The sequence below is a fragment of the Grampus griseus genome, assembly GCF_964374135.1.
Source record: "Grampus griseus genome assembly, chromosome: 20".
Lineage (NCBI taxonomy): Eukaryota > Metazoa > Chordata > Mammalia > Artiodactyla > Delphinidae > Grampus > Grampus griseus.
The window spans coordinates 47,070,139-47,092,270 of record NC_139014.1 but is presented as its reverse complement, the minus strand read 5'-3'; the positions used below and the strand labels follow the sequence as shown (position 1 = coordinate 47,092,270).

General features: G+C 51.2%; 3 protein-coding genes across 7 annotated transcripts; 1 reads left to right on the top strand and 2 right to left on the bottom strand.

Moving 5' to 3' along the window:
* Positions 1–7,367: 7,367 nt before the first annotated feature.
* ZMYND15 (zinc finger MYND-type containing 15) lies at positions 7,368–12,825 on the bottom strand. 3 transcript variants are annotated; one of them, XM_082679213.1, is made up of 13 exons: positions 12,022–12,825; positions 11,355–11,589; positions 11,113–11,268; positions 10,686–10,846; positions 9,989–10,141; positions 9,588–9,668; positions 9,325–9,441; positions 9,116–9,204; positions 8,930–9,028; positions 8,611–8,764; positions 8,470–8,573; positions 8,073–8,233; positions 7,368–7,685 (listed from the first exon to the last, which is right to left on the bottom strand). In XM_082679213.1, exons 1-13 carry the CDS (start codon positions 12,656–12,658, stop codon positions 7,514–7,516), a joined length of 2,319 nt encoding a protein of 772 aa, XP_082535339.1. In that variant the 5' UTR covers positions 12,659–12,825; the 3' UTR covers positions 7,368–7,513. The 3 variants fall into 3 exon arrangements, with proteins under 3 accessions (XP_082535339.1, XP_082535340.1, XP_082535341.1); XM_082679214.1 differs by having other exon boundaries at positions 8,470–8,528; XM_082679215.1 differs by lacking the exon at positions 9,325–9,441 and having other exon boundaries at positions 8,470–8,528.
* Positions 12,826–13,093: 268 nt separating this feature from the next.
* CXCL16 (C-X-C motif chemokine ligand 16) lies at positions 13,094–17,351 on the top strand. 3 transcript variants are annotated; one of them, XM_082679217.1, is made up of 6 exons: positions 13,094–13,845; positions 14,204–14,342; positions 14,649–14,731; positions 15,938–16,357; positions 16,809–16,868; positions 17,067–17,351. In XM_082679217.1, exons 1-5 carry the CDS (start codon positions 13,779–13,781, stop codon positions 16,853–16,855), a joined length of 756 nt encoding a protein of 251 aa, XP_082535343.1. In that variant the 5' UTR covers positions 13,094–13,778; the 3' UTR covers positions 16,856–16,868; positions 17,067–17,351. The 3 variants fall into 3 exon arrangements, 1 of the variants encoding a protein (XP_082535343.1); XR_014298328.1 differs by having other exon boundaries at positions 13,100–13,845; positions 16,809–16,936; positions 17,106–17,351; XR_014298329.1 differs by having other exon boundaries at positions 13,100–13,845; positions 16,809–16,936.
* A 352-nt stretch (positions 17,352–17,703) lies between these two features.
* On the bottom strand, positions 17,704–19,281 carry MED11 (mediator complex subunit 11). Its single transcript, XM_082679151.1, has 3 exons — positions 19,159–19,281; positions 18,832–18,962; positions 17,704–18,166 (listed from the first exon to the last, which is right to left on the bottom strand). Exons 1-3 carry the CDS (start codon positions 19,241–19,243, stop codon positions 18,029–18,031), a joined length of 354 nt encoding a protein of 117 aa, XP_082535277.1. The 5' UTR covers positions 19,244–19,281; the 3' UTR covers positions 17,704–18,028.
* Between the last annotated feature and the right edge of the window lie 2,851 nt (positions 19,282–22,132).

The window sequence follows — 22,132 nt, the reverse complement described above, 5'->3', positions numbered from 1 at the left end:
TGATTGCCACAGGAAGGGTAATGGCTGGTCCAGTCTCCTGGCATGTGCTTCAAAGAGGCTGGGGTTTTGGAGGGAGGAGAAATTTTTTGGAAGCAAAAACATACGGTAAGAAAGACAACTGCCTCATCTCAGAATTTGTGGAATGTGGGAGAAAAAAATATTTCTTCAAAGGGGGTTGCAAGGGGGTAGTGGCTTTGGAGGAGCACCAAGTTTCTGAGAGCAAGAAGGCAAAGGGAAAACCAAGAGAAGAGGTGGATGATTTGGGGCATCTTGTTGACCTTAAATCCCAGAGGGTCCAATGAGAGGATCTGGAGCAGGAAAGGGAGGAGGTAGGAGATTGAACCCAAGAGGGGATGAACAGAGTCATGTGGGGATAAGTCAAGGTGACGACGGGTATGTTGGCCAGTGTGGACTCCTGGCGTGTTGACAGCGAAAGCGTTATGACTTTGCTTCCTGGGCTCTAGGTGCTGTGCTGTTCTCTTCATGCCCCTCGGCTTTACAGCGGCTCTTTGGCTTCTGTCTGTGGTTGCTGTCTTCTAGGCCTCAGATCTGTGTCCACGAGGCTGGGCTGAGACTAGCACCCCACACAGACCCATGTTGTCTTCTTCATCCTACGCTTCTACCTCGGTCCCTGCAAACTGCCTACCTCCTTCCTTGGCCGGAAACTCCATGCGAAGTGTCTCAGGCATATCAACTCCCCGCCCACCAGGGAGGCCCAGACAGTCTTGGGTCCTGCTTTGGTTCCCAGCTGGGACACTTTCTACTTCCTCTTTCCTTTATAATAGAGAAAAATTAGGAACTGCCTAAATGTCCCACTAGGCCATGTCACATTCATAAAGTAAACTAATATACAGCCATCTGTATAGACAGATGAGACAAAGAGACTATCTAATGACATAAAAAGCTGTTCATAACATATTATACATTTATTTATTATTTTTGGCTGCGTTGTGTCTTCGTTGCTGCTCGCAGCCTTTCTCTAGTTGCAGCGAGCGGGGGCTACTCTTTGTTGCGGTGCGCAGGCTTCTCATTGCGGTGGCTTCTCTTGTTGCAGAGCATGGGCTCTAGGCACGCGGGCTTCAGTAGTTGTGGCTCGTGGGCTCCAGAGCGCAGGCTCAGTAGTTGTGGCGCATGGGCTTAGTTGCTCCGCGGCATGTGGGATCTTCCTGGACCCGGGCTCGAACCCGTGCCCCCTGCACTGGCAGGCGGATTCTTAACCACTGCGCCACCAGGGAAGTCCCCAAAAGCTGTTCATAACATATTGTTTTATTAAAAGAGCAAGCTAGTTAGCATGATGTACAGTATGATTAAAGTTTGTAAAAATATGTACATTTTGATAAAAGAGACTGTAAACACACCAAAATGCCGACGGTGGTTATCTCTGGGTGTTGGGATTGAGGGCCATTTGAATTTTCTTTTTAGGGTCTTCTGTATTCTCTAAGTTGCCCAATTGTTGCCTCCAATTCGCCTCCCTGTCACTCTCCGCCCTCTCAAGGCTGCCACCACCACTCTGTTGAATACTCTCTTGTCTTTGTTGTGAAGTACAGGGGACATTTCTTCCCCTTGATCTGACCTGGCCTAAGCAGTGTCTGGCACAGCTGAGCACTGTTTCTTTGTTTCTGAACCCTCCTGGTTTTCCAGCGCTCTCAGCACTTCTCCCTCCCCTAGTTGCCTCCTCTTCCTCTGACCATCCTTACCTCCACCAGGATTCCGTTTTGAAGGCCCCTTCTTCTTTCTAGGGTCCTCATCCACTCTCCTAGTTGTGTGAGTTCCATCTCACATGTCAATTGCCTACCAGAATCTCTACTGCGAGGTCCCATGAGCATTTCAAACGTAACAAGTCCCACCCTGAGTTCATTACCTTTCTCTCCCACCCCTTCCAACCGCTCTAACTCCATCCCTTCTCTTCCTGTGTCCCCACTGTGAGCACACGGCACTTCCTTCCATCTGGTTGTCCTGGCTGGGAACGTTCAGCTCCTTCTCTGCCCTCCCTTTGTTCCAATAGAATTGCTCACCATCTGTTATTTCTACCTCCTCATTAGCCCTAGGATTTAACCTGTTTCTCTCCAGCATCAAGGCACCATCAGCTCTTGCCTGTATTGCTACCAAAAACTCCTAGCTGATCCGTCTCAAGTCTTGCCCTCTCACAGTCCATTTTCCCTCCAGTATAGCAGGAATAGGTTTCTAAAAGTCCTTTAGGGAATTCCCTGGCTGTCCAGTGGTTAGGACTCGGTGCTTTCATTGCCGTGGGCCAGGGTTCAATCTCTGGTCAGGGAACTAAGATCCCTCAAGCTGCGCAGACGGAAAAAAAAAAAATTCCTTTAGTAAATGCCGAGTGGCTATTACGTCCCAGGCACTGTGCTGGGGCATAGTTATAATCAGACAGACAAGGTCTCCCCTTTCATGGAATTCACTTTTTAGTATGTATTAGAGGAGGAGGGGTAATAAACATAAATAAATGAATGACATAGTAAAATAACTGTGATACGTGCTCAAAGAAAATAAAAGAGTAATGTGATAGAGAGTGATGGGGGTAAGGGATCCTTGTAAATTTCATGGAAGCAGGGACCATTCTCTTGTTTTTTTTCCCCCCACTGCATCTCTAACACAAAGCCGTGTGTGCATTCAATCAGTATTTAGTAAGTGAATTATTAAGGTGGGCAAATTTGTAAATTAAACGTTTTGATTACAAAAGTACTGTGTGTTCACGGAAGAAAAATGAGCAGGACAGCAAAACAAAATGAATAAACACATCCTTAGTAATCCCGCCGCTCAGAGATAACAATATGCTTTCACGTAGGAGATGGCAGGAACTTAGGGAGAGGTTATTTTTCTGGCCAAGGGAGTGGGGAAAAGTTCTCTTTCCCCTCAATCCACCAGGGACCTAGGCTGCCCTTTTATGGCTGTAGGGGATTTACAAGGTATTATCAGGGGGTGTCTACCCTCATCTGGGGTCAAGGAAGGCCTCCCTTCCTAAGGAAGTGAGCTTTAGGCTGAGAAGGAATTAATTGTGCAAGAAAACAGGGAAGTTCCACACTGAGAGAGTGTGGTGTCTTCATTTAGAGCCCCTGGCTCGAGGGTAGGGAGGGGGCAGGAAGCAGGATGAGATCAGCCTGTGGAGGTTGGCGGCGGCCACATTAAAAGGGCCTTGTTTGTCATGTAGATCTAACTGCCAGATTATAGAACTAAAGAATATAGATTAAAAAAACACCCAGAAGAAATAATCAGCCAGATCCAGAATGAGGAACATTCTACAGCACAAGTGATTTAGTTTCTCATTGAATCAGTGGACTGAAAACAAAAAAGGGAAGGAGGTCTGTTACAGAAAAACAACAAAAAAACTTAAGAGAGATAACAACCGAAAGCCATGTGTAGATCTTATTCATTTCTTGATTGTAACAAACCAACTGTAAAAGCCATTTCTGAGATAATTCAAGAAATACGAGGGCTTTCCTGGTGGCGCAGTGGTTGAGAGTCCACCTGCCGATGTAGGGGACACGGGTTTGTGCCCCGGTCCGGGAAGATCCCACATGCCGCGGAGTGGCTGGGCCTGTGAGCCATGGCCGCTGAGCCTGCGTGTCCGGAGCCTGTGCTCCGCAACGGGAGAGGCCACAACAGTGAGAGGCCCGCGTACCACAAAAAAAAAAAAAAAAAGAAAAGAAACTTGAATATGAACTGGGTATTATGATAAGATATTAAAGAATAATTGTTAATTTTATTGGGTATGATAATGGCATGGTGGTTACATTTTTTAAAAGCTTTCATTAGTTATAGATGCATGTAAGTGAGCTAACTGATGTCTGGGGTGTGCCTTAAAACACTCTGGGAAACAGCTGGGGGTGTGTGATATTGTGATGTAAGAAATACATATTTTGGTCTTCATCCCAGATTCTTGGCTCAAACGTGTGGAAAACCCTTGGAATTTCCTGAGTGATAGGAGGTGAGAGGAGTGTCTTTTGTTATACATAACAGGCCCCTTTGACTGTACCTGAGTTTATGTTAATGAGGTGACTTTTGGTGGGTCCTGGATAGCTTTAGGATTATTCCTCAGGAATAACCTCCTGTGTGTCTGGTTGGCATACAGCCGTCTATGATTGTTTAATAGTGAACTGTGGGTCCTGTATCAACCCAAACATGCTGTTCTATCCTGAGCACTTATAAACAAAGATACTGCCCCTAAATTAGTCACTCTCACAATCCATTTTAGTAAAGGTCCTTCAGGAAGCTGATGATACCAATCTACAAAATGAAGCAACTCCTTCACAACTATATTCCTGGTTTCAGTAGATCCTTGGTTTTTGCCTTCCCCCCATGCTGACTACCTTCTTGGTGAGCAGAGGCCTTAGAGGTACTTTCTGTTGTCCCAGCCTAATTATTTACTGGATAGCTTTGAGGCTGGTGGCCAAAACTCAGACTGACTCAAACCCAAGCTTAGTCTAGCACCAAAGTCCAAACCAGAACTCTTTTAAAATTTCATTTTAGCTATTACAAATAATTACCAAGGGATTGTATATTTCACTTTTTTTCTTATTGGTTTGCATTTCCTTATGCATCTAGTGAAACAACTTCCTGGGAGTTGAATCCAATTTTAAATTCCATTTGTTACTTTTACCTTTAGTAACTGAGTGCAGCACAGCTGCTGCTCCATGCCATGGGTGACCACATGGCCACCCAGGAATCAAAGGTTCTGCATCTCCCATCTTTTTATCCTTTCTCCTCTCAAACCACATATTTCTGTGAGCTAGGGCCAGTCTAGCTAATCTCACTTCTGACACCAACTATTAGCTGCTTTTACTAATAGCACTTTTGACACCAAATAGGTGTTTTCTTTTTGTTTGTTCTCTCACACCAACCAATTCGCCAACTACCCTGACACCAACTGGGTGTCCTACAATTCAATCAATTCTTTTTTATTTTTTAAATAGGGTATGTATGTATGTATTTATTTATTTAGGCTGCGTTGGGTCTTTGTTGCTGCACACAGGCTTTCTCTAGTTGTGGTGAGCAGGGGCTACTCTTCGTTGCAGTGCATGGGCTTCTCATTGCAGTGGCTTCTCTTTTTACGTACCACGGGCTCTAGGCACGTGGGCTTCAATAGTTGCAGCACATGGGCTCAGTTGTTGCAGCACGTGGGCTCTAGAGTGCAGTCTCAGTAGTTGTGGTGCACAGGCTTAGTTGCTCGACGGCATGTGGGATCTTCCCAGACCAGGGATTGAACCCGTGTCCCCTGTGTTGGCAGGCAGATTCTTTACCACTGTGCCACCAGGGAAGTCCCAATTCAATCACTCCAGACACGGAATTTTTCCCTTTCTATACTTTGTGGTAAGAGTCATTAAGCCCGGCCCAGAGTGAGCACAGACTGCCACAGGTTAAGGGCTCAGTCCTAAAAGACTGCCCCCACTTCAGATGCTAATTGCAAGCCCTGGGCCCTCTGACCAACTGACTATAAACTGAGGCTTCCTGTGATCTCCTTCTCAGGTTCAATAATTTGCTAAAATGGCTCACAGAACTCAGGAAAACAGTTTACTAATTATTACTGGTTTGTTGTAAAGGAACTGCAAAACGGAAAAGAGGTATAGGGCAAGGTGTGGTGAGGGAAGAGGGGGTAGCCTGGAGCTTCCATGTTCTCTCCGCGTGTGCCAGCCTCAGTACCTCAGTGTGTTCATTAACCCAGAAGCTCTCTGAAGCCCATCGTTTAGGGATTTTTATGCAGGTTGCTTGGTGATTAACTTAATCTCCAGCCTCGCTCCTCTCCCTTGGAGAGTAAGGGGTGGGGCTGAACGTTTCAGCCCTCTCTAATCATGCGGTTGGTTCCTCTAGTATCTAACTTCCATCCTGAAGTTAAATAAGGGCCCACCTAGAGTTACCTTATTAAACTCAGGTATGGTTGAAAGCGGCTTATTATGAATAACAAAAGATGCTCCTCTCACCTCTGTCACTCAGATTATAGAAGCTCTTGTGCCAGAAATGGGGCACGCAGACCAAATATATATATTTCTTATATTATCACATTATCACAGGGAGTAATAATAAAATTTGAAAAATGTTGATAATTGTTGAAGCTGGGTGATGGGCACATAGAGATTCATTATGCTGAATCTTCTGGGCTTTTGTGTATATTTGGAAACTTTGATAATAAGATAGTTATAATAAAAGAGGATGACAGAAAGAGAAGCAACTTACAAGCCATACTAAAGAGTCTGAAATTTTAAACTTTTTTTTTAAAATAATTTTAGATTTATAGGTGGGGTGCAAAGACAGTAGAGTGTTCCCAAATACTCCTCACACATCTTCCTTATTACTTCTTCTATAACCACAGCGTGTTTATCAAAACTAAGAAATTAGCAATGATACAATACCATTAGCTAAACTGAAAACTTTATTTGAATTTCTCCAGTTTTTCCATTAATTTTTTTTTCTGTTCCAGGGTCCAAACCAGGATACTGCATCGTATTTAGTTGTCATGTCTCCTTAAGTCTCTTCCAATCTGTCACCATTTCTTGGTCTTTCTTTGCTTTTCGTGACTTTGATGCTTTTGAAGAATAGCAGTCAGGGGTTTTGTAGACTGTCCCACAGATTGGTTTTGTCTGGTGTGTTCTCATGATTAGTCTAAAGTTATGGATTTGGGGGAATAATACTACAGAGGGGATGTGGCCTTATTGCATCATGTCAGGGAGCATGATGTCAACATGACTTCTTATTTCTTGTAAACCTAGTCACTTGGTGCAGGTGGTGTCTGCCAGGTTTCTCCACTATTTTTCCCTTTCTATACGTTGTGATAAGAGTCATCAAGCCCGGCCCACACTCACGGGGATTTTAAAAGTGGAGGAAAGTTCATTGAGGGGATTTAAGCAGGGAGTAATGTTTCGAATGTCTGTTTTGGAAGGAACACGAGATATGGTGGCATTTGCAGTGGGACTGGACATAAACTGCTGGATGTTGAGTGACCAGCAGCCTGACTCAGCTGGAGCTGGTTCTTTATGGGCCGTGAAGGATGAGAGAAGGTGGAGTCAGGGATGGCCATGAAGTTTCTAACTTGGACAGTTGGGTGGCTGGGGTCTTTCACTGACTCTAAACCAAGGTTGTGAGTGCCCCTAGGAGGTTGCATGCCTCCCCTGCCCCCGCCCCCGTCCCCTCTCCCCCCCAGAGAGAAGCCACTTTCTGTTTCTTGGTCTTGCTTGACTCGGATCCGGTCCCTGCCTGTTACTGGGGCCGGAAAATGCCTTGTCAACACACACATTAGAAGAAGTTTGGGATTACCCAGGAGGGCAGAATCCCAGAGGGGACAGCTTTCGAGGAACTGAAGAAAGATGGAAGAAAATGTCATCCGTAAATCCTTTAATCCTCTTTCCATTTAAGGACCCAGTTATGAGCGTTTGACTCAGTGGTTTCAAACAAGTAAGTTTAATTACCTTTCGTGTTCTGCCAACTGGCCTCCCCCCTCGGCCTCGCCGGTTTCGTGTTCCTTTCTGAGGCGTGTTAGGGGAGGGGGTGGACTTCTACCTCTCCGCCCTCACCTCCGCCGGCGGGCCCTCCGCCCAGGTTTCTTTTCTCCTCGGCGCCTACGGGCGGGGGCGGGAGGAGCGGTAGGAGTTGGGGCGGGAGGCGCGGGCCCTGGCACCGGGCGGGCCCAGCTCCCTTGCGGAGGCTTGTAGACCAGGTGGAAGATGAAGGCGTTGCAGTACCTGAGGGGGGCGTGGCGCCGTCAGGGGCGGTGCCAAGAGGCCGGGATTTCCCCAAGGGGCGAAAGAGTTTCAGGGGGTGGGGCTAAACTTAGGGCTCTGCCAGCCCGAGCGTAACCTGGCTTTTTTTTGCTGAGGGGTTGGGGCCGGGGTGGGGGGTGGGGGTGGGGTGGGGTGGGCGGGGCTGGGAAACGAGGAGTTGGAGAGATTTTTGTGAGCTGGATCTAAAGAGGGGTGTGTGGGCGTTGTCGAGACCCTCCAGCGGGGGTGGTGGGAGTGCGCGCGGCGAAAGCAGGGTGTAGGGCTGGGCCAGGAGGGTCCCAGGACCGCAGAGACGAGGGTAGCGGTGGACCTTTCAGGATGCGTGGCCAGAGAGCAAGAAGGCCTTACCAGGGCATACAGTTGTCCGCCGCTCTGAGGCGAAAGGGGGAGCGGAAAGGGTTGGGCTGTGGAGGGCTGGTGCCCCCTCCCGTGGCCACCGCCATGGTCTGGTCGTCCATCACACAGCCGTACTCGCTGCTCTCGGTGAAGAAGGCCGGCACTCGGAGGGACTGGGGTGGGGGCGGGGCCTCAGACACTCTCAGAAAGGCTCCCAACCCCACGTACCTCCCGAGGACCCAGGCGGACCGGGATGGGGAGAGGCACGAGGCAGGCACAGAGGGGGGCAGGAGGACCCGCTGGCGCACCCCAGGTCTGTAGAGCAGATGATGGGGAAGAAGAGACTTTCAGAAAAGGAGGAGGGACCGGGCAGGAGGTGAGAGAAGGTCCCTTTTGTCCCATCCCGCACCTGTAACCGGGGCAGCGAGCTCAGCCAAGTGTCCTTTAGACCAAAGCCAGAGTTAAATCCTGCGGAGGAAAGGAGAGCAAGGAGAAGCTGGCTCCCAGGGCCTCCTCCCACCTCCCCCATGCTCCTACCCCAAGCGCTTACCGATAACCAAGTCAGGCTTGGGCCCCTGGAGCAGGTGGTAGGGCCGTGCAGACACCTTGATCTGCAGGTCCCTGCGGCCCCCCTTCTCCTTAGTCCCAGAGCTTAGCCGTGCTGATACCCCGGAACCAGGACGGACAGATACTTCGAGGTCATCCTGGGGAGTTTGGAGTGGGGTGGAGAAGCCGGTGGAAGTTTTGGTACTGGGAGATGCATCAGATAAGACAGGGGAGAGGAGGCAGGGATCGGAAGGGCAGAGCCCAGCTGGGAGGACAGCAGGAGGGTTAGGGCTAAAGAGCAGGGCACCCCCCTCAGCCCTCACCCTCTGCAGGGTAAAATTCTGCTGGTCACTCTCAGGGGGCAGGCTGTCACCCACAAACTGCAGCTCCAGGGCCACGTGGGGGAGCAAGACCAAGAGCTCCTGAAGGGCAAAGAGGACAGATCTGGGTCCCACCCTGCATCCACCTCCACACCCAAATGCTCAACCCTCAGGCCTGGAGGGACTTACCCAAAACACCATGATGAGGTCAAACTCCTTCCCAGCCTCCATCACGTGGATTTTCAGTGACTGTTTGTTCTGGATGTTGAGCTCAGGGACTGGGTGATAAGCTAGTCATTTAAGAATACGGTCTCCTCCTCCCCTCCCTCCTGTCCCCTACCCCCGCCCCCCGGCCCTCCTGCTCCACGCACTCCTCCCCCTGCCTCCGCCCTCCTTACAGGACTGGGGCACCAGATGGGTGATGACGTAGTACACAGTCAGCGGGTAGGTGAGAAGCACAGCCATGGGGGAGTCCAAGCTGAGGCCCCGCCATGTGTAGTAATCCTGCCACGAGCCTGGGGAGAGTGGGTTACTGGGGACCTTGCCCCAGGCCTGGACCCCCACCTCTCCTGTCCAATAGCCCCCTTTCTCAGCCACCGAGTCTGCTGGCCCTCCAGTCCCCGTCCCTACCCCTAGCTCCCTCAGGGCCCCTCCAGCTCACCAAAGAGGCCCCTGGGTGGATCTGGGGGCACAGGAGGCATCAGAGCAGGCCCATCCCCCTGAAGAAGCTGGTAGGGATCTCCTGAGAGGATGAAAGAAGAGGAGCCTGGTGTCAGGGAGGTCCCCACCTGGCCTCTTCCTTCTTCCAGAGGAGCTGTGTTCCCTGAGAGAGGGCCTGGAGCTGCAGCAGGAGGAATGGGGAGCTGCCTAGGGATGGGGCTTCTGGATGGGCTGGGCAGGGGTGACTTTTCTGAGGGTTGAGGAGAGGCATGAAATGCCCTGGTGGTGGTGGTGAGGTTTGGTGTGTATGTGGAGGGGTTATCTAGGACCCGGACAACTTTTTGCTCTCCCGTCCTTCCCTCTAGTCTGAGGGACTTATGCCTGGAGAGAGGCCCCACGCACCATTGAGAAGAACGCTGAGGGATGGTGTGCTGCCCCTTGGGTGCCCGAGGGTGCCAGGGCCTGGAATCAGCATGCTGAGCTGGGTCCAGTAGCCACGAGTGAGGCCTCGTGAGGCCAGGAAGGCCTCCTTGTTAAAGGTTTCACTGGTCACCTCTGGAGAAGGATGAGGGGAGGGGTTGAGGGCCTGGTGGCCAGGATTCCAGACTTTGGCTCTCCTCAGTCTCTCCCCAGGACACTGAGTCTGAGTCTGGTTCTAGTCAAGCAGAGAACTATTAACATTTCTGAGTGTCTACAGCATAGCCCACAGAACCCATATAACAATTCCATGCGTTTTAACATTTGTTAGTCTGCCCATTTCACAGTTGAGGAAATAGCTCTAAGAAGTAAAGCGATTTGTTTCAGGTCACCAGTTAGTGGTGAAGCTGAGAAGCAAGTATTTGAATCCCTACTCCCGAATCCCATAAGTTCTCTCAGGGACCAGGGCGCTCAGTTCTCAGCTCCAGAGATGCTGTGTCCAGCCCCAGGGGTCTAGCCCCCAGCCCCAAATACCCAGCACCCAGCTGTTATTCCAGGGATCTAGATTCCAGCCCCAGGCACTTAGCCTTCAAGCCCAGGACCCTGTTCCCAGGCACCTGGGGCCCCAGTTCCAAAGACCGGGTCCCACTTTCCCCCACCCATCCTGACCTTCTTAGGGTACCTGCGGTGTAGGTAAAAGGCAGAGTTGCCAGTTCTCCGGCCCGCTCCATGAAGGCTGCAAGCCTTGGGCACCAAAATCGATGGCTCACATCATCTGGGCATCGCTTCCAGTCAGCCTGGAGACAAGCCTCTCCGCAGTACAAGACAGCGCCACACTGGGGGCTGGGGTCACGGGGAGGGGTGGGCACTCAGTGTTAGTGTCTGTAGGTCCCCTGTCTGCTGTCCATCTGTCCTGAGACTGCCCATACGCACTCAGTCTGTTTGTACTCTCTCTGCCTATAACAGCTTTTTTGTGTGTGTGTCATCTTCTTGTTTCCCTGTCCCTCATTCTGTCTGTCTGCAGGGCCCCCCCCCCAGCCTGCTTCCTCTCTGTTTGCCTGACTGTTGGGGTCTTCCTTCCGCTCTCTCCATCTCTGCAGGCTGCTCACCAGGGGGTTAGCTTCACTTCAAAGCTATGCCTGTGACAAACATGGCAGTTTCGAGCCCGAAGGGAGGCAAAGGTGAAGCTGGGCCGGGGACCCCATGTCCGCATCGGGGTCTTGGTTAGCTTCACTTTCAGCCTTGGGACCAGATTCTCCAGCTCCCTGAATGGGGGTGGAAACGGCATCAGGCTGGGGGGCTCAGGAGCCCAGGGCCCCAGGCTTCCCCACCCTCTACCAGGTTTCTGTACCGATGCAGCTGGGCGTCTCCCACAGTAAGCTTTCGGGGCTTTCGGGGGTCTCCAGAGCCCATGGGACAGGCCATACTGTGGCAGAGGAGAGCATAGGCCCGAGGAGCCAGGTTCTGTGTCCCTGAGCCCCTGCCTGCACTCCCCTGCCCTCCATCCGTCAGCAGGTCAATGCCCAAGATGGTGCCGTGTTCATCCGTCACCAGTAGGAGGCAGGAAAGGTGCAGGGGGGCCGCCTCTGGGGAAAAAGGGAAGAGTCGGGGGCAAAGACTGTCAGGGTCAGGGATACCAAATCAAATGCCCACGGGGACTAGGAGACTGAGCGAAGGGGACTAGGGAGAGAGGGCACGCCTCATCGGAAGGGGACTGCGGCTACACAGAACCAGCATTTGCTGCGGGGTGGAAATGTGGGCCTGCTGTGGGAACTTTACATTTTTCTTGAGAAGGGGTAACTCCAGACTTCTGGAAGTTTTTTCTTTTAATGTTTAAATGTTGGCTCAAATTTAAAAAAACAAAGAACATTGTGGATCAATGAAGACACCTTTTTAGGCCAGATTGGCCTGAGGGCCACCCATTTGTGACTCCTAACTGGATTCTGAGGGGCAGAGGAGGGCTTTGAAGGGGAGTATGCCTGGGCGGGGGCAGGGCAGGGCCAGCCCTGGGTTCTTACCACTTCTCTGTCCCTTTCTTCTCTCAGGCCCTGGTTTGTCCTCCGCTCTGTCCTCTTGGCAGCCGACCTCGCCACCTCCTGCCTCCTGCTGGGCCCCGTCTGCCTCCCCTGGGGGGTTTGCTTCCCGTGGGGACTCCCTGCTGGTAGGGGCTGGCTTCCCATCTGCCTCTGTTTCTACTTTCTCGGTGCCTGCGCCCTCCTCCTCTCCCCCTTCCTCCAGGCTGACAAAGCTGACATAGGGGCTTAGGTCCCGCAGGTGGAGTGGGGGCTCGTCTCCCAGGAGCCGGGCAGCCCCCAGGCCTGGTGCAGGGCCTGGCTCTGCCCCTTGCCCCAGGCTGATGCCCACACTACGGTTGGGCAAGACGTGGAGCACCCAAAGGGCGCGGTCCTGGGGCAGCCTTCTGATCTGAGCCTCCAGCTGCCACCAGCAACCCTCCGGGCTGGTTCTCACGGCCCCGCGCTCCGCCACGAACTTGCGGAACCAGCCAAAGAGGAGGGCAACGAAATCAAGGAACTCATCCCGGTATCCAGACACAAACTCCATGTCTTCAGGGAAACAAGGCCTGGGCCCAGACTGAGCAGAGGGAGGGATGTATGGTGAGAGAGAGGTACTCGGGAGAGTTTGGGGCTGGGTCATAAAATGGGGGAGATTGTGGGTTTGAGGGTCACTTAGGGTGGAATCTATGGATGAGTGTTAGGAGTGAGGAAGGAGTTTTCAGGGCGGAGGATGGGAATTCAGGGTGAGAATGGGGTCCAGACTTGAAAGTGGGTGATAGGGTTAAGGATGAGTAGTCGGGAGGGAGATGGTATTTGGGGCTCAAAATTTGAGGCTCAAACCCTCAAAGGTAGGGTTTAAGTTGAGGATAGAAGTGGGAGAGGGCTAATCCTATGGGTAAGGGTTTGGTGAGGAGGGAAGAGTTTTGGATCCGTCTGTGGGGTGTGGGAGGAGGGGGACAGGAGCTAGGGCATCTTGGGCTTGGATAGGTTTGGCGGTGAGCCCCGGTACACCTAGCCCCTCCCGTCCGGTCCGCTACTCCGGTACCTGCAGCCGCCACCACTTTTCGAAGGTAAATACCTCGGGGTGGGGCGTGACGTCAGGCTGCCCGAGCCCTCCGCCGGCTCCTCGGGTTGCCACGCCCCCTGTGTCTTGCGCGGCGCGGAGGCGCTCAGGGCAGTCAGTGTGCTGCTGGGCGCGCGGACTCGTCTGCCGCGGTCACTCCAGCCATGTGACTGGATCTGTGACTGGATCCCAGTGCGCCGGACCCGAGCCCGAAAAGTGAAAGCCTCTCGAAGGAGGAGGTCCAGCCGACTGACCTGCGGAGGGCGGGCGGGGCTGACATCCCCGGGCCGAACCGGATCAGCCTAGTGGGCAGTGCTCGCCCGCCACGCCTGGCCCTGCAGCCTGGACTTCCTTCCGCTTTCTTTCGCCTTCTTCAAACATTCCTGGCTGCCTCCTCGACGGGCCACTGGGCTGGGTGCGGGAGCGCGGGCAGAGGCGCTCCGCCTCCCGGAGTTTCCCCGCCGCCCCAGGCTGACGATCACGCGGCTACAACGGTACTGACCGCACTTACTGGTTCGAGACGGTGAGGGCGCCCACAGGGAGGCGCCGCCACCTCGCGCCTCGCCTCGGCCCGGCCTTGGTGCCGACGGCCGCCGTCTCCCGCAGAATCTCAGGCGTAGCGGGAGAAGGAAGCGAAAGCCATTGAGAAACCGGCTGGAGCACGTCTGGGAGTCAGACAGGGCGAGGCGGGCCCGAGATGATGCTGAGCTGGGAACTCCGGATCCTCTTGCTCCTACTCTTTCTATTGTGCCACACTCCTCCAGGTTCGTCAGGGACCCGACTGGTTCCCAGATCCCCGAATCCGGGGAAGGGGATGGGGGGGGCACGAGGGCCGCGGGGTTGAGTTGAATAAGTGGGGAGCCAGGGTCCCCAAGGCAGCCGGGGCAGGGGGAGGACCAGCTGCCTGGGGTTGGGGACGGGCTGGGGAACACCAGGGCCCAGGTGTGATTATGGACGTGTTTGGGGAGTGTGATGTGTGAGTTGAGCCCTGGGGGTGGGAGGGGCTCAGATCCCCGGGTCTAGGGGAGAGGCTGCAGTGGGGCTGTGGGTTGGAGGCTAAGTTTACCGGTGCGTGAGCCCCTGAACCTGGGAAACTGTGCTGACCACCTCGGTCCCGCTCAGGTGATAGCAATGAAGGTAGCATCGCTGGCAGTTGTCCCTGTGATAGAAGAATTTCTTCCCACTCCCCTCCTAACGATCAATACATGGGACATCTCCGAAAATACCTGAAAGTCTATCAACGTTGCTCTTCCTACGTCAGGTAATCTCACCCACCCCTGGGAGCGCAGAGCCTCCGGGTGCCTCCAGGACCCTCTCTGGTCAAACTTGAACTCCTCTGGGAGGACCCCTAGTCCCTTCTATAGTCCCCATAACATTAGGTTATGTGTGCCCTAATTCTCCACACCTTAGTTTCCCTGTTCCGCCTGGAATTTCCCAGTCCCAGCAGAAACTGCTGAATCTTGGCAGTGACCTCACTTCTTTGGAACGAGGAAAGAGCTGGGAAAGTGGGGGGAGAGAAGGGGGGCGGAGATTGGAGACACAGCTGAGACCACATCCTTCCTTACAGGTTCCAGCTACCCTTGGGAAGTGTGTGTGGAGGCAGCAGTGACCGGTGGGTCCAGGAACTGATGCGCTGCTTTGATCGTGAAGGTGAGCGCGTTCCCCCTCCTCCCCAGGCTCTGTCTCCAGGGCTCGGCCGCCTCCACCTCACACTTTTCTTTGCCTCAGCCCTTTCCCCTTTGACACCTCACATTCCTATTCTGTGTACTTTCACTCAAGTCACTGTTTACCAGAAATCACTCACTGTCACTTCCAGGATTTTTGCCAATTCATCCTATCACCTGTGCATTTACTTAACGTTTTCCTTGAAATCAAGGCACTATTTTTATTTTCCAGTAATTTATTATGGAAATTTAAAGACATATATAAAAGTTGAAAGATTTGTACAGTGAACATCCCACCACCTAGATTCTATAATATTTGATTTTTATATTTTATGTGTGTACATAATAAAGCATATATATTTTATATTTTACAATATCGAGTCTACAGCATTTTAACTATATTTGCTTTATTGCACACCCATCTGTCTATCCATCCCTCTATTCCTCATCAACCTGCCTAATATTTTTTGGTGCACTTCCAAGTAAGTTGCAGGGTTGACTATACTTTATCCCCAGACATTTCATCATGTATATTATTAAGGCGGGTTTTATATTTTATTGTACCTTTTTTTTTTCTTTTGAGGTAAAATTTACAAACAATGAAACGAATAAATCTTAAATGTACACAGCCACTTCTGAAAAACTTAATGGCAACTAGTCCTAAGCAGGAACATCTGTGAAGTCACAAATTTGATATGCTGGTTGTATTTCTCTCCTAAAATAAATACACAACCATTAAGACACAAAGTGTTCTTCCAGGTCCCAGCTAAAGTTGTCTTCTGTAGCATTGGTGGTACCCATACTGCCCTTTGGCTACGTAGACCTACCTTATTCATTTACTCTTCCTGGCTACTCTGGCCTTTAGTACTAAAATTATCCTTGCTTTACAGCTGAAAGAAATGAATCCCAGAGAGGTTAAGAGACAAGGGGCAAGGTCACAGCTACTTTGTAGCAGAGCCCGGGTTCCAACCCAGGTCTCCTGACTTCCCAGTTCAGAATGCATGCTCGCCCCAGTGGTTCCATGTTGTGGTTTGCTCACTTCCATCTCCCCATGTTTCCCCTCTGCCCCTGCCTTTCTTTCCTGGCATTTAGCTGTTCCCTTGATGTTCTCCTTGACCCATTACCCTTCCCTCTATCTAGTTCTTCAGCTTATCCCCTCATAGCCCTGATTCCTCACTTCTTGCTTCTTCAGAATGTGGACGTGCTCACACCAGGAGTGTGGCCCACCAGGGACATGTACCTCCCCGCAGCACCCAAGTTCCTGAGCCCACAGAACAGACACCTTCAGCCACGGGCACCCCCTCACAGAAGTACCTGCCATCTACCCTGCAGCCTACCCAGCAGCCCATCTCTCCAGAAGGAGCAACTTTGTTGGACCAAAAGCTCATCCACACCAATAAGACTACCACTTACACTTTGGGCCACCGTCTGGGGGCAAGGCCTGGGGCCAGGGGGAACCAGAGGCAGCTGGGAGAGAATGTGGGTCCTGCAGCTGGGACATCAGCCATGGTGCCAGTGCTGTCCCTCTTGGGCATCGTTTTCCTCCTCACTGGAGCCCTGCTCTACATGCTGTGCGAGAAGAGGAGGAAGCAGTCACTGCAGTGTCCTCCAGGTAAACTGGGCCTCTGAACCCCTCCTCCAGGGATCCAGAGGCTCCTTGGTAGGGATCCTGCCCACAGTAGCTCTCAGGCCGGCAAATGTGGAGGCTGCCTGCACCACGGACAACAGGCAATGAGGGGAGAGTCAGCCAGACTACAGAATAGGGAGGGAGGGAAGCCACCATAGGCCCAGGGACCAGTGCATGGCCTTCAAAGCCAGACAGTGCTTGAGCAACATCAAGATGGCAGCTAGAGCAGACGAGTGGGAGATGAAGCGATGGAGGAAGGTGGGAGCTATTCGTTCAGTTCACACATCTTTATTGAGCACCTACTGTGTACCTGATCTATAGTCAACGTTTTAGAATCAGATTCCCCAGTTCAAGCTATCACCCCTTGCCCCCGACTCCCCCCGCCCAACTTCCCTTGATCTCAGAGCTCATCTCTCAATTTCTTTATCTTTTCCAGATTTGCACCTTCATTATGTGTGTGTGGCAGCAGACGCCAATGCTTAAAGAATGGAAGCTTGTGAGGGCAGATTACGATTTATTCAGTATCAAATGCAGTTAATATACTAGAGCAATCCCTGGCACGTGGTAGGCACTCTCCACATATTTGTCGATGTTTAATACACAACTAACCAGCCACTGCCCTCTCTTAGACGTTCCCTCCGTTTTTTTTTTCTATGCTGTAATTTTTTTTTTTTTTTTTTTTTTTTTTTTGCAGTACGCGGGCCTCTCACTGTTGTGGCCTCTCCCGTTGCAGAGCACAGGCTCCGGACGCGCAGGTTCAGCGGCCATGGCTCACGGGCCCAGCCGCCCCGCGGCATGTGGGATCTTCCCGGACCGGGGCACGAACCTGTGTCCCCTGCATCGGCAGGCGGACTCTCAACCACTGCGCCACCAGGGAAGCCCTTCTATGCTGTAATTTAAAATCACCTCTTATACTAGATATCTTGTACAAATTCTGTATGTGGATTTTTTAACTACTAAAACTTATTTTTATAATTATTGACTCTTCTTTCTGCAGACATTGGTCTCATGCCCTTGCCCCCTTACCATGATTCCTGGCTTCAGCTTCTCTGCTGATGGCCACCTGACACCTTCCCCCTCAGCGCATCCCCCAATCCCTGCCAACCTCCTTGTCCCAAGTCCCTTGTGTCTTGTCCTTGTCCTTGTCTCTTCACACCACAGCAGTGTTCCTCCCCAACTTCAGCCCTCTTCCACTTTCCCACCCTCCCTCCGCACCAGCTGCCATACAGCCTGGTTTTACTTCCTCAACCCCTTACATCACCCACATATGCCCCAATGAGAGTCTGAGCTCCTTGTTTTTAGTGTTACTGTTTTTATTATCAAAACCCTTAGTTCTCATTTTATCTTTTCCAGTGAACAAAAATGTGTCTTCATTGGTCCAAGTCTACCTGGGGCAGGGACCTGAGGAAGTGGATTGGGTGTCTTGAGTCTCTGTCTCCTGTCCTGAGTTTGTCAGCACTCGGTGAAGTGCATGGCAAGAGGAGCCAGGGCACAGCCAGGCATGGGCTTGGTCTTTAAGGTTCTCCATTCCCACCTTTTGTGCCTTCGTCCTCATGGCTTCTGACCAGCAGCACATGTACGGGGCAGCCCATGCTCTCCAGGTTCTGTCCTGGGGTGCAGGTGGAGCTCTCCTTCCAAGCTTTTCACCTGCTTGGCCTAGTTTTCCAGCATCTGCTCACAGGTTCGAGCCACCTCACTGAGCTTGAGACGAGCATAGTCCACTCGCTTCAGGGCCATCTGACAGTCCTTCCTCGAAGAGTAGCTGGAGCCCTCATGGGGCTGCCCTGTGGCCACCTACAGGACATTTAGATTGATCAAAGAAGCACCCTTCCCCTTTCCCATCTCCCCAACCAGGCATCAGGTCTCTTGTCTCATTTCTTCCCTGAGTCTGAATTTGCTATGCCACTTGGTTAGCTGGATTACCTAGGGCATATCACTGAATTTCTGTTAACCTCATCTGTAAAATGGGGATGACAGTAACTAACTACTTTCTGGAGTTGTTATAGGATTAGATAATGCAGAGTGGCACACTGTAAAAGTTTAGTAAATGGTAGTTGCTGTTATAATGACCTCAGAACCCTTCCAATCCTGTTCCTTTTCTCAGGGGGTAGCCATCTGGGGCTCCATACCCTTGAGGTCTGGTCAAGTTTCTAAGAGCATATCCTGTGGCTTTCGTATTGTTTACACACCCTCTCCCAGGACTTCACCATCCAGTGGCTCATGTGATGCAACTCAGTGACAAAGGAAGCCTACCCTGGAAGGGAGGGGTCCTGCCAGGGTCAACTGGCCTGCTGGGTAGGGCTGGTCTTGCTTAGCTCCCGAGACCAAAGCTCTGCCCGGGACTCCTGAAGGCTAAGGCTAAGGCAGTGAGCTGGGCGTGTTGCACGGTCCAAGACACACACACACACACACGCGCGTAGGACGTTCCAACACACACACACACACACACACACACACACCTGAGTGAGATAGCGGATCTGAGCCGACAGCTCCGCCTCCACGTGCTGCACCGACGCGGTGAAAGCGGCTGCCTGTCGATCTAGGAGCCGCTCATTGGTTTTTTCCTTGGAAAGTTCCAAGATCACTGTACCTGCCGGGGTGGAGAGTGGGCGGGGCTCTCCGGAGACTGCCAGTATAGCCGCGCCCCAGAGCCAGCCCCACCCACCCCTGCACCCACTTAGGATCCCTCCCAACCCCACTCCCAGTCACCGGTCGGCGCATGTGCGCACGGTCGGTCTAGCTCACGCTCTCGCTGCCGCTCCTCCTCTGGTCGTCGTATCCCGAACCTGCATTCTGAAGAATGGCTCCAATTTCCCGTTCGATGTCTTCCAGGGCGCGTAATCGCTCGTTCGCCAAGCTGTAGGTAGCCATCGTTACTCCGGGATTCTCTCCTTTTGCGAAATGCTACGGAAAAGTGCCCGGAAATGGCTGTCGGTTTGCGCCCGCGCAGAGTGCGCCCCTTAGCTAACACTACAGTTCCCGGGATGCTCAGCACCGTCTCGCCTTCTCTGTTCACCTGGTGAACTACAACTCCCAGGGTCTCCTGCGCATGCCCAGGTCTGCGCCACCACCGCGTGACCACCTGTGGTAAGAGGCAATATCGAAATACTCACGCCCTTCAAACCTGTCCACCTTTACGACACTGTCTTGTGGTCTGTGTTTAATTTCTTCTACAAGAATTTAGTGAGCGTCTGCTGGGTGCTAGGTGATGATGGTGGGAGCGCTGGGGTATTACAGACTGGACAGCCATGGACCCTGTGTTTGCCTATCCCACTCCGCCACCTATCGGAGCCTGGGGAAAGCCGGACTTGGTGAGTGTGACCTTATTCGCCCTAGCGATTCCCTCTGAATGGGAGCCCTGAAACACGGACTGTCAGTATATTCTGAGAAGCTGGCTCCTATCAGCCTTTTCCCTCTCTGATCGCCTGTTAATGTGGTTGGCTCTGGGGATACAAAGGTGAGGTGGACTCTCACGTGATAGTGGGATAAATGTTTCGTTAGGGCTACGCCCAGGGTGTGTCTCTGGGAACACAGAGAAAGGATTCTGGGAGGAAATCCTGCTTGAACTGAATCTGAAGGCTTAACCAGGTGGATGAGAGCTTGGAGTGGAAAAGGGGAAGGCACAGGCAAGCGCATGGTGGTGTGAGGGGGCTTACACATTGCAAGTCCAGCAAGGGGTTCAGTTTGACTGGAGTGAACGCAGTGTGGTGGTGGATAGGTGTGACTGGGGAGACTGGAGTGGGGAACCAGATCAGGAAATGGCTTGCAAGCTAAGGAATTTGGACTTTATTTTGAAAGCATTTGGGAGCCTTTGAAGGATTTTCAAGAAGTGTTTATGGAAGATTGAGAATGAAGCCAGTTTGCACAGAGTTAGCAAACGAGTGGAGACTTTCAGTTAAACTTGAGAGATCTAGCGTTTAACTTCACTCCTTTACTAAATCCTAGGAAGATAGCAATAAGGGGATTTTAGAAAGGAGTCAAGGAGAGAGAGGAGTTAATAGCAAAACTTTAGATAGAAACTGCAAGACAGAAGGGTGTGTGGTAACTGATTTAGCAGTGAAGTAATTAAGCCAGCAGTGAAGAAACCTTAGAAGCAACTCTTTTAAAATTTAATTTAATTTTTTATTGAAATATAGTTGATTGGCTTAGAAGCAAGTTGATTTACCCTTAAATCAGTGGCATCACAGTACAGCTGGGCTGTAGGTAGTACTAAAATTAGGAGGATTATTTGAAGTAGTTAGACCCCCCTGTCTCCTCCTTTATATCCTCATATCTCCTGGCAGCTACTCACCCCCAACTCATCAGATTGCTGGAGGTTTCTTGGTTGGAGATGGAAACCAGAGAGTCTTTGGCATGGAGGGCACCTGGGCATGACTGTATTTAAAACAGATTGAGTGAAAGTTTATTTACTGAATGGTGGTTTCTAGAACTCTGGCAACCAGGCTTTTACCTTCCAGGTCAGAGACTGGAAGACTCTCATCTGGGGAATTTGACTATTCAGAGGAAAGATCTAAGAGTATTAACATCAGGGGTTCTCCAGCAGAGCAGTTAGCCGGATCACCCCATAGTGAAACCCACAGTTGATAAGTCCCAACTGTGTCCACAGATCTTCTGGTCAACTTCTTAGCATGTCACCCTTAAAATGAGCAGACAAAAGATTTCTAGATGTTTGCAGAAACTTTCTAACATGGAAGGCAGAGACCAAAATAAACAGAAAAAAAAACCCCAAACAAACCAAAAAAACCCCACCTTCGATGACATAGAGTAAAACTTAAGGAAAAAAAAATATTGACGCGCTTAGATCAGAGATACTATAATAAAGGATTGAATCCAAGAAAACACACTTGAAAAATAAAACCATGAGGGAAAGAATGAAAAATTGAGCAAAAGGGTTGAAAGAGAAATTGAAGCACTCTCCCAGCAAGTAAAGCAAAAGAAAGAAGATGGCATATAGGAAAGATGATGTGAGAAAATTAGAGAATCAGTCCAGGGGGCTTAAATTCTCTGAGAACAAAGGGAAGAAAGGACTTGTGTTTCTAGATGAAAAGGACCCATTAAGTGCCCAGCATCAAGGCACCTCGTGAAATATCAGAACACTAGTCCCACAGAAAAGGGTCTTGCAGAAGCTTCCAGAGAGAAAATAGACCAGCAATCAGAATGGCCTTGATCCTCTGAATACTAACACTCCACACCAGTGGAGCAGCGCCTTCAACGTTTTTGGGGAAAGTGATTTCCAATGTGGAGTTCTGTACTCCAGCTGTAGTAGGGTGAAGGCTAAAAATGCAGTGGCTCAACCAAATAGAACTTAACTTTTTCTCAGAAAACAGTTTGGTGTGGGTAGTTCAGTGTGCTCCACAAATCAGACCGAGACCAAGGCTAGCAAGCAGTGCAGCTCTGCCATCCTTTAGGCTCTTATGCTCAAAAGTATGGTCTTCAGGCCACAGCATTGGCATTACCTAGATGCTTTTTAGAAATGCAGGATCTCAGGCCCCACCACAGACCCACTGCATCAGTATCTGTGTTTGAAGATCCCAGGGGATCTGTATACACAGTATACTTTGAGAAACACTGCTTTTCCCTTCCAGGTGATCTGTATGCACAGTAAACTTTGAGAAACGCTGCTTTGCTCTGGGACATTGCTGTGTGCAACGTCAAAACTGGGTTGCTGCCCTCCGTGGGCTGCAGCTGGCAGGAAGGCAGAAGAGTAAATATGGAGGAGGCACACCTGTCTCAGAGGTCTGGCTAGGGAGTGGCACATAT